This window comes from Coloeus monedula (genome assembly GCF_965178545.1).
Source record: "Coloeus monedula genome assembly, chromosome: Z".
Taxonomy (NCBI): domain Eukaryota; kingdom Metazoa; phylum Chordata; class Aves; order Passeriformes; family Corvidae; genus Coloeus; species Coloeus monedula.
Genome location: NC_138822.1, coordinates 67,585,987 through 67,601,598, shown reverse-complemented (window position 1 = coordinate 67,601,598; position 15,612 = coordinate 67,585,987). Strand labels below are relative to the sequence as shown.

Genomic DNA, 15,612 nt, shown 5'->3' with positions numbered 1-15,612 from the left:
CAGTGCAGTTCAGAGTCCTGCCTGGATCCTAAGGCTCTGGAGAGAGATGAGCAGCTCTGGAGACAGAAACAACTATCAGGGGAGAAGAGAAAGGAAGCAAAGAAAATGCAGAGGCATCTCCTGGCATGTTTAGTTCATGCATAGCTCATATGTGATTTTATCAGGGTTGATGTCTAGTCTTGCAAGAAACATTTTGAAATGGAACAATGAAGCAGTACTGTACACATGGTGGTGTGGAGTGAGAGGTGGGGGAGCTTCATCTGAAAGCATCAGAGAAGTCAGTGCAAGAGCAGAGGTGAAAGGCTCAGTGAGTAGCTCTAATTTAGAAGGAAATTAGTGCAAATTACAAACATTAATTAAATAATATTTCACAGGGCAAGAAAATACTGGATTGCATTCCATTTTTTTTGGAAACAGGAAGAAAGGTAATGGAAATGATTAGAGTACTCCAGTATGAAGATCCTGGATAAACTCAGCTTCGGTCCTTCAGGCTTTCTCAAATGACATGACAGGATATCTAGCACAAAAACATGCTGAGAAATGTTCAGATTCCAGAAACACAGTGACTCATGCATTTCCAAAACAGTATTACAGCAAGCTGCTGTCCAAATTTCCTGCTGTATTACATGTAATGCATGTTGAGTGGTGCTGCTGACCCACTTCCCTCTAAGTCAGTGTAGAACCACTGCCCCAATTCAGAGTTAGGTGACCTCTGCACAGCCTGTGCTTCTGTCATTACAAACAGATGTGAAACAAATGTCCTGATTCCTCGTAGTCCTCAGGATCCTTTTACAGATGGCAGAGTCTACTTAATCTCTGACAAAGTGACAGTGTATGAAATAGATACTTGCCTCCTACATTTCTGTGCCTTTCCATCTGATTACAACAGTTTTCAGTTGGATTAACATTGAGCTCTGGGGACATGGACTCTAAGTTAGGGAAACAGAAGGGGAAGTTGGAAGGGAGCATTACTTTGTACGTTTTCTCTTTGTTTCAGTACCTAATGCAATGGTATTATGTCTTAATGCTGCATGTCCTTTCCCATGGACCCTCCTTGCACTGTGTGTTTGACAAACTCTTAGGAAGCACAGGAAACCATGTGGAGAGGTGAGAAGGAAGGTTTAAGTGGAGAGAATGACAAGTACTGGCCTTAACCATATTGACATGAAGGGATTCAGTGATGCCAGGGAACAAAACAATTTGTCTGCTCCACAAACCCTGGAGTAATCCTCCTCCACAGTGATTTCTCTCTGTTCTCTTTTTTCTATTCCTGGGTCTTACTGCTGAAGAAAGGCCTTTCAGTCTTTGGGAAATCTCGACCTATGTAGGCGTTTACTGCAGCTTGTAAATGAACTAGAGGAAAGGGTAATGATAATGAACAATTAACAGCATTGAGCCTGGACTTAAATAATCATGATCCCATCTGTTGAAAATGCAAGAAGTAAGAAACCTGAAAGCAGTAATGGGATCTTCTCTGATCTTTAGATGCCATCAAAAAATATAGAGGAAGAATTGCACAAGCCTTGTTTTGGTTTTCATTCTTTTTAATGTACTGGTGGACCCCTTGAACAAATGAAATCACGAGGCTGCATGTGCCTTCCTAGTAATACTTTTGCCCTCTGTAAATGCCACTGTTTCATACCATGTGGAAATCTGGAAATAAAAAATTCTATCCTAAAGGCAATTTATTTGAACTGAAGGAGTCAAGTTTGAATTTCTCCCAGAGCACATTACATGTCCCCTGAAAAAGAGTGAATTTTTTAAAGGTTAGGTGTTGCCCATTGTATGCTGGAAAAGCACCTTTGTAGATTTACTTGGAGGCAAGATGGTATTTGAATCTGGTATGCTTTACATATTCATATGGCCTGAAGGCTGGGAACTTTTTATCACCAGAGGAGTAGTAGAGATGACAGTAAAGATACAGTTCAGTCAATGGAAAATGAGATAAAAGCAGTTGTTGAGACCCAAATTTTCTTCAAAGCACCTCCCTCCCTCCCCCTCCCTCTCCCCCCCCCCCTTTTTTTTTTGCATGTGAAAGTCTACATCTCTTTTTGTGAGATGTACTGATTTGCAGGGTATGTTGTACTGGATCCCAGGGACAGCTCCAATAAGTACAGTTTGATCCCTGAATGGACTTCAGATGTAAATATGGAAAACATAACAGCTTTTCTTGGCTATAATGAGAAGAGTGACATGCCATGTCCTTACAGCTCTGACTAAGGTAACTCCCTACAACACTTCCTACAGCATTTCCTTTTCTACAGCATTCTTGCTGGCTAGATCAGAATTCATTTTTTAGCAATGATGGTTTCCACAGATCTTACTCTTGGAGATACAATTCTCCCTCCAAGAACCTATCCTGACATGGCAGTAAAAATTAGACACAGTACTGAAGAGCATCCTAAATCTCTTGTCTTATTTAACCTAGAGCTAAGAAGTCGAAGAGAACCAGATGATAATCTGGTTTAGTCCTGTCTTGAATGATCCTGGTAACTTCTTACAGTTGTGATTGCAATGATTTTTCTCTAACACCACTCTTAAAAATTTAGTTACAAAATCAGAGAGGCTAATTTGAGAATAGAGATACTGAAAGATGAAGGAAGGACATGGGGCGATTTTTATATTAGTGCTTAGTTTCTGTTTCTGCAGAAACAAGATCCATAAGGTTTATTGATGTCTGGAGATCTCTGGGTGTGTGCAGCCATACTCTGATGCACACAATAACTGGAAAAATTGCTGTTGCAGCCTTGGAAAAGATGACTTTTCTTCACAATTACAATTAATTTAAACAACTCCAAGACACAAACCTAAGATCACAGCTGACAACACAGCAAATAATTAGGGATGCTCTACCTTGTCGGACATATTAATGAGTCATATTAAATAAAGAGTTATGCACTCACATTACATAAGAATATTCCATTACGTGATATTAAAAAAACCCAAACAGCCAAATAACAAAACACAGAATAATGCAACATCCAAATACCTAGGAAAGGAAAAGAAATAAAAGCAGTAGAATAAATAGTGCTATAAAAAGCAGTAAAACTTTTGCCAAAGACCTTGGTCTTTTGCACAGGTTTACAATTGTGTTTGATCCTCCTTCTTTGGTTTCTCATGGAACCCTTGTCCAGCTTTGCCATTCTTTATTATGAGACTGACATCAGTCAGCTGGTTTGTAGCCAGTTGCACTAATAATAAACTGGCAAGGAGATCAGAAATTACTGGAACTATTTGGTCATCTTGAAACTGAAAATTAAGAACTACTCCAAAATTCTTGAAGGCAAAAAAAGACACTCTTAAATGCCTTTTGTATAATAACTGGTTCACAGCATAAAAAGTCGACAAAGTTCAAATTGTTTCAGTTTATTTAGAGCTATGTTGGCCTTAAAAGTTGTAAGGAGTTCCAGCCAACAGAATCTATCTTCTCTAAGAGAGTTTCATTTAATATTAGCAAACAAAAATACATATAGTTGAGGACCTTTAAAACCTTTTTAAACCTTTAAAGCTGTAGAAATAATTTATTAAGGAGAATGACTTTTCGTACCATATTTCCTACAGCATTCTAAGTAACATACTCCATTTGTCTCATAAGGTTTATAGTCTAATGTGGAGCCATTAAGAGACTGGGTAGGCTTTTGAATCAGCTACACGAGCAGTGTGTGATTTATTTGCATGTTTGACTGCCCCACTTGCAGGTTTTTTAAGAAATTCAGCTCTCCTGTGCTGAGGTCATTCACTTACAACTTTACAGTTCTAACCTCACTCCACAGGAGTATGGAGTGAGAGCTTGGTGAAGTTTGTGAGCATCTTAATAATGTTCTTGTGAAGATGGAAACACGGATACAATGTTTTTCTCTGTCTTTGCACATCTAGGATTTTGAGTGGAACTGCACATGTCCTGAGGTAGCTTTTGCTAGCATGCTATTTTTCTATTAATCTTCTATTATTTCTTCTACAGCTTTGGTGTGCTCAGTAAGGCATTTTATCCCCTTTGAAAGTTCCCAAAGTAAGAACAGCAAAGCAGTCTACACAGTTATACCAATTTTAGTGGAGATGATGTATTTGGCAGCTGGAGAGCACCCCCCTCAGTGAGCGTCTGAAATCTGGATACAGCCTGGAGCAGCTGTGGCTGTACCTGTGTTATACCAGTCCACTCGTGATACTCCCACCCCTCTGTTGGCAGTGTGAAATGCACCTCTGGTATTTGCTCAGGCCAGGATACAACATGAGCTCAATATCCCTAGAGCTAGAACCAGGATGTTTCACTATTCCTGAGAGCCAGGCCGCCAAGCTGACTGCCACCACAGACTCACCCTCTTGGTGGACTGGATATCAGGGTGACCACAGGAAGCAACTGATCACAGCCCAGCATGGCAAACTTCATGACCAAAGAGTACCTCAGGGGCTCAAGCAACAGCAGGTAGGTGCATGTTACTTGAGTGTCAGGTATACCCAGTGGTGCCCTGTCCAAAACAGGTCAGCACCAGAAGGTCTTTAGATCTCCAGAAGAGACTTCTTCTACTTTGTTGCACAGGTCAGTAGCTCCGCTGAGAGCCCTGATGGGCCAGATGATGTCCATTCATCTCCTGAAGAACTGTCATCAGGAGTGCCAGAATGGGACAGCTGGTAGTGAGGTTAAGCAAAACTAGACTAGTTACCCTAAAATGCAGTGTGATACAATGAACAAGTGATGGGACTGATGGAGAAGGAAATGGCAGAAAATGGAATTCTGAGTCTTCCATGACTTCATATATACTTTGGCTAAACATTTTAAAATAAATGTGGTCAAAAAATTCACAGCTTCTCTCCAGCTGTCTGTTGGCTTGAGGTTTGTGGGTCTGGTCAGTAATGAAGGCAGTGAATCGCATGGAAATTCACACAGCACTTAGAAGAGGAAAGACCTTTTAAAGCTCTGTGACCATTCCTTACAAGTGTTTTTGAAGAGTACAGAGTGCCCTTTAGTGGGTTTTTTCTTCCCCAGAAATACATGACAAGATCTACACACAACAGATTATTCACCAAATTTAGCAGTGAAGCTTGGTGCATACTTTCCATGCGGTTTAAGTGCTATAAAATACTCCATAGAGAAATGCTACTAACAAATAACTAACATGCAAAGAACAAGTACACAGGGGCCCACAATGCAACTACACACAAATCCCAGAGTGTGAGTAATTTTTTGCCCAAGGAGTTAAAAAAAACCAACAAAACCAAGATCCACCCTGGAATGACATAGCCCGCAGAGGGTACTTCACATGTGTATTCCTGTATGAGTTATCACAGCACCCCTGCCCCGCTACAAAAAAAACCAAGCAAATTCCCATTCCCACTTATGTTCTTACTTTAGTGCTTACCATGTTAGTGAGTTTTTAAAAAAGTAAATTTGTTATTTCATACTCAACAATATAGCATGCAAACTGTGATGCAGGTCCAACTGCATCTGAGTAACAGCTGCTGAAGTATACCCAGCTCCTTGCGTGGAAAGCGGAGTCCTGCTGTTTCTGATGGAATCTTCCCTTAACTGCCAAAATCTTTTCAAAAGCGACTTCTCCAAGGGCTGAATCAGTGCCCACTAAAAGCAAAGGGAAAGATTCCTATTGATGGCAAGCATCCCAAGTAAGCCAGAGGTCTAGGTTGCCCTTGCCAGAAAATTTTATGTGCATTTTGATGACTCTTAAAGCTTCTCTTTTTGTAGTTGTCTTTCATATGGATCTCACCATGTGATTTTTTTCCGGACACTTCACTTACTGAATAAAGTGAGGTTGATGTATTTCTATCCCTGACTCAACAGAGAACATAATTTTATCAAATTAATTTTTAAGAGACCTGCTTTAGTCAGGGTGGAGGGGGAAGCATATGCAATGTTTAAACATTCTGCTGTCCAATGGCCTGATTTTCCCTGTATAAACACATGGGATGAAGGTAAAAGACTCAGTCATGTGTTAAAGAAAACGATGTGGTGCCCTCACAATAAAACCATAGAAGCCAGGTTATTCACAAGTTTACTCAATGGTTGAAGTTTACTTGCAGTTTGTCCTCAGAGGTAAGTATAGACATTCCAGTGCAGATGGGGATCGTGGAATGAAATGAATATGTGGAAGGAAGTCTCCTAAGCTCCCAGGGAAGGTGTGGGAGCCTGTGGTCATGTACATTCTCCTTTGATGCCACTAAATGGCAATTTGTTACCAAGGTGCAAATCAGGTAAATAAACCTGTCTGAAAGGGGTTAATGGGGGCATGAGTTATCTATGAAAACAGACAGGAAAGGAATGAAAAACCGTGCACCTTTAGGTAAAAGTTTATTTATGGAGAAGCTCTAGCCCATCATTTATTGCAATTGCTGTGATGGGGTAGCTGGCTGCCTGCATAAAGTAACATAAACAAGTGCACACAGAGAGCAAAAACTGTCCCCTTTTGTTGTTCTTTAACTAAACTCAGTTTCTTCTATTGGAGTAAAAGCAGGAACAGTACATGCAGTTGCAACTCATATTTTCCCTCTTATCATAGACCAAGATTGTTTTAGGCTAGATCAGTTCATTTAAAAAAATGCAACACTCTCCTGCTGCTGCATTAAGAATAGCAAATTTTGTTGTATCTTTGATACCACAACTAATTATCCAGAGAAGAAATCACAATTAGTTGGAATTTTGGCTACAGACTCTACCCCTAATTTTGCACTCCTTTGGTATACAGTGTATTGAGAGGACAGACAAGATGACACTTGAACCTGAGCCAACCCTGTAAAAATAGGGAGCTGGTGGCATCATAAAGAAACACTGAAATTATTTCAAAGGCTTAGTAAATCTAGTCTCAGGAACACCACAGTCAAGAATAATCTGCTCATGGCAAGTTTCACAGAGGCAGGATATGATCTTTTACCCGTTGCTGTGAATCTGGCTGTACCCTAAATAGCAGCTATATTTCCATAACAGAGGACTTTAGTTATGCAAATCCTCCCCCTTAAGCCCAAGGATGGCAGACAGGGTAGGTGAGATTCAGCCTTCCTTTAGTAAAGAGTGTTGCACTTCTACAGAAGAAGAAATGCAGTGCAACCATGAGCTCTTCTAAATTCCAAACACACAAAGCCAGCACAAAGCATTACTGGAAATCATCTTCACTGTCTCTGCCACTCTGTACTGGCCAGACCCCTTGAACTCTTATGCTGGAAGGTGAAGGGATGTACATGAGTTTGCTTATGCTAACTTGGGCTCTTATTATACAAAAAAAAACCAAAACAAAACAGGTATTCACTGAAGAGATAAATAAAAACCCAGCAAACAGCCTTCAGTTTCTTCCTACGACCAGCCTGTAATTTGAATGCCCCGTGGTAATTTCATAAATCAACCTCCTTTTGCTCTAAGAGAAGAAACCAGATGAGCAGTGGGGACAATGTCTCTCTTTGGTGTGGCATTTGGTATCTAGCCTGGTACTCAAATGTGTAGGCATTTCTCCTCCCCTTGTATTGCAGCTGAATGACTTTGCTGTGTTGATTTGAAATGACCTGACTAATCTCAACTTCCTCTAACAGTTTAATGAAATGTCAGAAGTTAACAAGGTTCATGGAATTGAAAAAAAGGCCATTCAAACAATGATGAAAAGAAACACATGGACAGCAGTTTTTAAACAGTCTTTGGGCTATTGGAAATAATTCAATGAGCTTTAGCCAAGCTGCAGTACAAACATACTGAGATGCGACCAAAAAAAACCTGCATTTTTCATCTGGACTATTTAATCTATTTCAGGATTACAAAAAGGAGGTATTTAAGAAAAGCCGTAATTATGTAAATTTGAAAAAAAAAGAAAGAGACCCTTTCTGCCCCTCTTGGATCATCTGGTGTTTGGAAACACAAACCACAGAGCAACAGTTACGTGGCGCTTGTTCCACTATCTGAAATTACAGGAGGCAGAGGTAGTGATGATCTGGCAAGTTGAGTCCTGTTCCTTTCCAAGAGAAGTTTAATGGTGTTCTCAAGGGCAAAGGAATTGAATACACTGATCATGGTTCTAATCTCGTAGAATACCAACTCAGAGGAAAAAGCTTACACTGTACTCCCCCACTAAGCATGGTACAATGAACTAGACCAAACACATTAGTGTTTCATCTATCATTAGTATTTTACTTCCTATTAAGAAGTTATTGAAAACTCTACTAAAATAGCATTTCATTACTGAAGACAGCTCTCAGATTTAGTGAACTGCCCACAGGAATTAATTTCTGCTTCCAGCTGAAGGAAAGAGAGACACTCTTTTGCTGGTACCAGTACCAGTTATGGCCAAGCACTAATCCTTTTCCTTTTTTTGATTTTTCCTCAAGGTAGGTACCTTCATATCTGTTATAAAGGTGACAGAAATTTAGTGCAGCTGTCATCTGAAGCACAACATCCTGGAAGGCAAAAACATGCTTTCCAGAGGCTACCATCTCTCTCACATCCCCCACTACCATTTCACTGCAGAACCTGGCCACTGCAGCATCAGTCTGCCTCCTGTACACATGAGTCGCTAGGACTTCGAGTAGCACAGACTGTATATCCTAGCTTCAACTGTTTCAGTATTCCAGGAAGTCTCTTCTCCCTCCCACCACAACTCCAGCTGTGATGTAACTCCTTTATACTGCTGCTGCCACTCAGCTTTCCGGACTTCGATGGATGGATGGATAGAAACTTGGTTCAATAAACTCCACAAAGGAGTTTTATCAACCTTAGGGCTGACTGCATGTCCTTGCACGTTTATTAACACTTGGCCAGAGTTGAGCACTCAAAGCTGGGAGACGCCAGGTTACTGCAGTAATGGGGAACCAACTGCCCTGGCAACCTTCGCACTCTCAAGCTGACTCCCTATGGAAAAAAGGTTACATGAGCATGTAAACAGAAGATAGCCCTTGTGCAGAAGCCTGGTGATGGTGGGAGCAGTCTGGAGGTCAGGCAGGCGAGCTATCAACACAAAGAAGAGTTCAGTGTTGCAACCAAAGGCTATTATCTTCACATATTTTTGCACATGGAGTTTAAACAGCTGAACCTTTAAGAAAATAGGCAATGTTACATAAAATATCCTTCCTGAGATCCTCTGTTTACATGATGCAATGTTTGGATCCCAAATGCTCGTATTTGCTGCACAGATCATCTCAGCTACATGATTTAATACATTAGCACTACATTGCCAGTCCAGGCAGAACAGGAGAAAATTATTTATGGGAACAGATGCAGCTGTGAGAGACTGGAAGAGCAAAGGCAAACTGAGAACCAGTAAGCATGCGAGAAATTATGAAGACCACTAGGAGCTGAAAGGAAGAATCTGGGCCACAATAACATTACAAAATGATGCTAGGCCATTACAGAGGGGTCAACGAGATTAGTACAAGCATATAGAGAAGGCAGTTCTTTCTCGTGTCGTAAGAGATGACAGACTTGCAAGCTGTATCATTTGTCCTTGTCTTTAGAAAATATAACTACTTCTGTTCATCACAACGGTCCTGCTGAAAAACTAATCCCTTAGCATCAGCGCTCAGAGTGTGCAATAACCTACAGACATGTCCACAACTGCTCTTGGAGCTTCCTGGGAATTCCCCAGGCTACTTATGCTTTGGCAATGTCTGAAGGTCATGCTGGGTTAACACCTTATGTATCTTGAGATCTGGATTTTAGCTTGATGGTATCAGCACAGAGGATTGACTGCAACTGCTCAAACCTCATGCAGCAAGAATTTCAGTTTGCATCACTGAGTTATCATGTAATATGGATGGCTGGATTGTCAGAGTGCAATGAGTTAGGGATGGTGACAAAGAGCCTGGTACTGTTAGGAAGAAAACCTTAGATTCTTAGTCAATGCCCAGAGCCAAAAGTGTTTCACCTCACAGCTTACTTCAGCAAATTCAGTATTTCCAGCAGAGATTATTTTTCTTCTGTGAGAAGGTAATAAATGACATTTCATAATATACTACTGGGTCAATATGTTACTTTTTGCTTTGCTAAATCACATGATGATATCCTGGAACACAGAACCTAAGGAACTGAAATTAGCTGGCCATCACTGCAGGTGAAGTGTGTGTTTGTAAAAAACTACAATTTGTGCTTGCACTAAAAAAGACATTGCAATCCACCTCTGGTCTTTTAGGGCATTTAAGTTGCCATTAAATTTTAAGACATTATTTTACTTAGGATGCTGACAAAGAAGAGAACACCTGAAAATCACAATCTACTTACACAGTCATAACTTGCTTCTGATGCTTGTGAAAATCTCAACTGCATGTAGTAAAATTTAAAAATACTTTATTATAAGAAGGTGTGCTTCAGGAGATGACAGTTTAACAAAATATTTGCTATCACTCTAATGCTTACCAGTCTGTAATTGAAATCAAAGCTTTTAAAGGCTTGTGTAAATAAACAGTGCAGCAAGAATCTATCTCTGTGACACAGAGATGAAACAGTCTTTTAAAAAGGTTCTGAGTAATTTCCTTCTAAATATTAACTCAGTCATTGCTCATTGCACAACTGACAAAAGAGCCAGATACAAGATGCAATCAGGACACTTCAAGAATTCTGTCTTTCTTAGAGATTTCTATTGACTACTAGATCCTAACAGAATTTAATTCTGCTAAAATCAATGGGCATTTTACTATCAGCTTCAATGGCAAGGATATAAATCATGGAATCATATACAAATGGAACATGGAAGGATATAATCTAATTTAATTACCTGCACTCACTGGGGTTTGTACCTAAGTTAAGCACTGAATCTATAATAAATAAGCACAAGAGCTTAATGTATGTAAGCCAACAATGCTAGGAAGTCTGTGTCTTTTGTCCTTTCCTTTTGGTTTTTAAGTACTTCTCTTGTAAGAGTATACACAGGAAAAAATGACCAGGATGGGGCAGATAGTTCTCTCTAATATAGAACAGATGATGGATGTATTCCCCAATTCTAATTTAAAGGAACAGAAAGTTTCACAAGAAAAGAACAATCATAAATAATCAGTGTAGTCTGCAGATAGTATTCCAAACCCATATAATACTGTATTTCTTACAAATCAAAGGATATTTAGGAAAGTGAGTGTACTTTACACAGTTTGAGGAGCCTAAGTAAAACAAATGGATTTACATCATTATTTAAAAAATCCACATAATTTCCCAGAGAAGCATGGTAATAACCTAGGTTATGTTTTTCACTGTCCTTCTGATGAAAATATGAACTCTTACCCTGCAATGTAATTATCTTTCCCAACTCATACTTCACAAAGATTGCACCACTCCAACTTTTTTCCTCTTTTACTTACTTCGGAATTTAGCATAGCTCAGAGTTCTCTTTCAATTATTCTATTTGTTGATTATTTTAATGCACTGAAATTCTACACAAAGAGAAGTTTCTACTCTCTGTCCAACCACAAAAATGACATTCCACTAGTGTCTGGCAACTTAATTACTGCATATTTTGGCTTAAGACACAGACTTACAGAAGGTAGGTGAAGAGAGGTGTCTATGTGCTTACGCATGCACAGCCTCTTAATTCGTAAACAAGAAGTTAAAAAAAACCCAATCCCAAAACAAAACCTTCCCAGATTCTTCCAGCTTCTGTTAGGAATTATTTAGAAGTTAAATTCTTTGACTTCATCCATGATTCTGAAGATGGCTGGCTTTGTCTCTGCTCACATCCAAAATGTCTGGAGTAACATAGTAGGAAAGTGAGAGACGACCAGAGGAAGACCCTACAAGGGAGGGAGCGAGCCTGTGATGAACAAATGCTGTGCACACCATGCATCCATGAAACCACATCCAGCTCCTGACAAAACAACTTCACAGCACATAATAGCCCAGTAACAGAGTTGAACTGAGGTCAAGCCTGGAATACTGATTTTAATTGTCTTGTTCTAATTTTTTTCCTCCTGACTTTTTTGTATTGTAAGATCACAAATAATTTGTGTACATATTGGTTCTGAATAAAACACTGAAACATGAGTTTATTGTTTCTCTTTGTTGGAATTTCCTAGAGGAAAAATATTGCCAAAACAATTTAATAGCGTATTCAAAATTAAGAGTGCATTTTGACCCAAATGACTATAAATTAACCTAAAAAAAAAGAGGAAAGACAATAAAGTCTTAATTTTCCAAACAAATCAAGAAAATAACTGCAACAAAAGAGCATTTCAAAGAGTCACTGAACAATACTGAGAAAGCATGCCTGCTGATCAAGGTAAGGACAGCTGCTTTGGAGGAAAGACTCTCACAGCTTGAGGCTGGAAACTTTGTATTTGGAGAAATGTGCTGTAAAAAATTAAAATATTTGAGCTTCATTAATTTTTGATGCACCTTCAACAAAACCAGGAGAACTGTATCACTCACATCTGAACCATTCCACTTCTCACAAAACTGTGTTTTCAAAGAAGCAATACATGTTTCCTGTAAAGCACCTGAATGATGTGGTTTGAATTTGTTTGAATTTGCAGCTTTTCTCAAAATCCTCACATTGAGAACTGTTCTCATGCCTAACAGTGTTGCTTAAGGCTGTTGCCAAATCCTGAAGTACCACTTGTGACAGCCACGGGAGAAGGGGGAGTTTTCACAATAGGAATTGTGCAATCAGATTAGCCAGTCCAAGGAGGATTATAAAGATGTGAATGATCAATGCTGGCCACGTCAGCTGCCCAGCACGGTACAGGGAGATCATGTAGATGAGTGATGGATACACGAATACAAAGGCCAGACCACATGTTGCTCCGGAGTATCTGAGGAAAGAGAGGGAAGAGGGGAAGAAGAAGAGAAAAAAAGAAAGAATGCTTTGCATTTATTCTTATTTCTTATTGTCGTTTCCCCCGCCAAACCAATGAACAGTCTGGATGAACACTGACTATCTGCAATTGCTAAACATTGATTTCTGTTCCTTGCTGACTCCACCTCCTTCACTGCATTTAATGATCACCCTCTGTGTTGTCCAGCCCCCTGCTTGCCTGTACCTGCACTCGGACATGTCTCTGTCCTTTCAGTCATACCCTGTGATGCTGTTGAGGACCAAATCCCTTACTTTGACTTTATGTTTCTACTTTGGGGAAATCTGTCAACATGCAACAGAAAGAGACTGGACAGTGCACCCTCTGTTACACATCCTTTACTGTCAGAACTGTAAATCTCATTGCACCCCAGCCACCTGAGGACACATATTAAAACACTTGAATATAGAAATGTTCCTGAATCTGCAACTCTTATTTTAATTTATTTAATGAGCTTATAGAAAATCATTCTCCAGACCTAAGAGGAGCAACATGCCCTTCTGGTAACATGATCAACCACAGCAAGGTTGCATTTAACTGTTCTTTTTCTAACCTCTCCCTTGCTTACAAAAACGTTCTCATTATTTTCCCTTACTAAGCAGCCAAATATTACTAAGTAACAATGCTTTTTTTTTCATATATTTGAACATTCCCTTCAGAGGAAAGACCATAATACATGAAAATCATCTGCAACACAAAATCAGCAAACATGCAAGTTAGACAATTTATCTGTTGGAAATCCACTGTTATACATGTTTGGCTACTATGCACAATATAGACACATTAGAAGAGGTAAGCACCATCTTGGAAACAGAGACACGTACTGCACAATGTTTAACTAAATTAGATATTAGGAAGAAATTCTTTCGTGTCAGGGTGCTGAGGCACTGGAACAGGTTGCCCAGGCTGTGGATGTTCTATTCCTGGAAATGTTCAAAGCTGGGTAGGATGGGGCTCTGAGCAACCTGGTCTAGTCAAACGTCTTCCTTGCCCATGGCAGGGGGGGTTGGAACTAGATGATCTTTAAGGTCCCTTCCAACCTTAAGGTCCATTCTGTCATTCTAAGAGTCTATAATGACGATTAACTAGACCATCTCTATTACTGGAATACAAATAATTTTACTACAAGGAGAGACAGAAGAGAAAGAGGAAATGGGAAAAAACCTCAAAGATCAGCCACTGAGCGAAAGTAAATTATTTTGCTACCTTGGTCAGACCCAAGCCTGTCATTCTGGTTTTATAATTGCAGATTTCTGTATTTTTAAACACCTCCCTCTCCTGGTTACTTAAGGAAAGATGCAAACCAAGAATAAATGACAATACATATAAATATGTTGATGTCAAATGTAGAAAATAAGATTATTATTTCCTCTAATATTTTCTAATTATAGAAATCCTATCTTTTCATCAACATAGTAAATTTAAGCTATCGTTTAGAGGTACAACTTTGATGCCACTTTTCCCTTTAAAGTTACTTGCCTTCTTGGATTTTTATTATGGAACGTTTTTATTATTTGAACCTTCAAACCAGGTTCAAATGTTAACACAAAACAGAAACTTGAGAGAAAGCACACAATAATGAAGCAACTTTTCTTCGGGCACCATATTATTTTATGAGTATAGTTACAAGGTCCTCAGATACAGCTCCAGTAAAACTCAACCAGCTCAGACACAGAGGCACAATAACAGATAGCCGCTTGTCAGAACTTTGCAAGCTGATTGTTTACACATCTAAATAATTATTTACAACTTAAGAAGGCATAAGCGTCACAAAATATAAAGGTACAATTATTACTGCTTCTTTTCAACATCAAGACACAAACGTAGTAACACCACAGGGAAGCTGCAAGCAACACTCACCTTATGATACCTCCTATATTTGGATAAAATCTTGCCATTGCTACTCCAGCTCCTACAATGGCTAGGTTCAGGATGAGCACATGGAAAAAGCTAGGGGAAAGTGAGGAAAGAGTTTTAAAACCTGTTCTATTTATTACAAAATACTACCACTATCCTTCATTTACACTAACATTTAACTGGTACATGGGTGGTGTTTTCATTTGCATGACTCTATTAAAACTAATTAATTTCACAGCAAACATGTAATCTACTGAATATTCAGAGTGCCAATTTCTAAATATCTCGTATTTTGACTCAAAATATTCTTAAGGAATAAGAATGTGTAATTTGGCAATTCTTTCTAAAAACATCATACGTGATACTCAGCACTGAAGTATTTCAGATGGCTATTCAAATACCAAAGAAACAATACTATACAACTTAATTCCCATACAAAAGAATTAGCTTGTTCACAGAATGATCTGAATTGCTCAAAGTGAACTAATGGAAACCAGAAGAAAGGCAAAGATGCATCAAGTGGAAAACATTACAAAGACTACTGGGGGGGAAATAAAACCTTAAAATTTGAACTCTACTGCATTTCGATAGAGGACAAACATTTAGAATGTTGGATGTCTTGCGGTACATGAACTGTGCCCTATTTATGCTGAATTTTTTTCTGAATTTGTTTTTACAAATAAATTCCTGTTGCTTTCCTTTTGCATTAAGGATGAGAAAAACAAGTATTTTCTTTCTGCAAAAACAGCTTTTACTGAATGAGACAAATTCAGTTCAGTTATGCACAGAACTGAGACTCAGGAAAGTATCACTTTTCTTTCAAGAATATGAAATGTTGGCATATTTTAGCATAAAGTCAGGAAATATAATAAAAACCTGTGATATTTTGGTCACACGCTGTTTCTATGAAGGGAAAAAAGAATTCTCACAGAGGAAACATACATACACTTACAGGTTTTGTTTATTCTTCTGGAGGATACATTTTCCTAAAATATA

The 15,612-nt window shown here is 39.0% G+C and overlaps 1 protein-coding gene across 7 annotated transcripts in view; it reads right to left on the bottom strand.

The window, feature by feature from the left end:
* Positions 1 to 11,713: 11,713 nt before the first annotated feature.
* Positions 11,714 to 15,612, bottom strand: part of SLC38A9 (solute carrier family 38 member 9) — a 47,768-nt gene continuing 43,869 nt past the window's right edge. For all 7 annotated transcript variants that reach the window (XM_082301480.1, XM_082301485.1, XM_082301483.1 and 4 more), the window contains 2 exons: positions 14,620 to 14,709; positions 11,714 to 12,717 (listed from right to left, as the gene is read on the bottom strand). In XM_082301480.1, the coding sequence (XP_082157606.1) occupies positions 12,552 to 12,717; positions 14,620 to 14,709 (256 nt within the window). In that variant the 3' untranslated portion in view covers positions 11,714 to 12,551. The remainder of the gene's footprint in view (positions 12,718 to 14,619; positions 14,710 to 15,612) is intronic.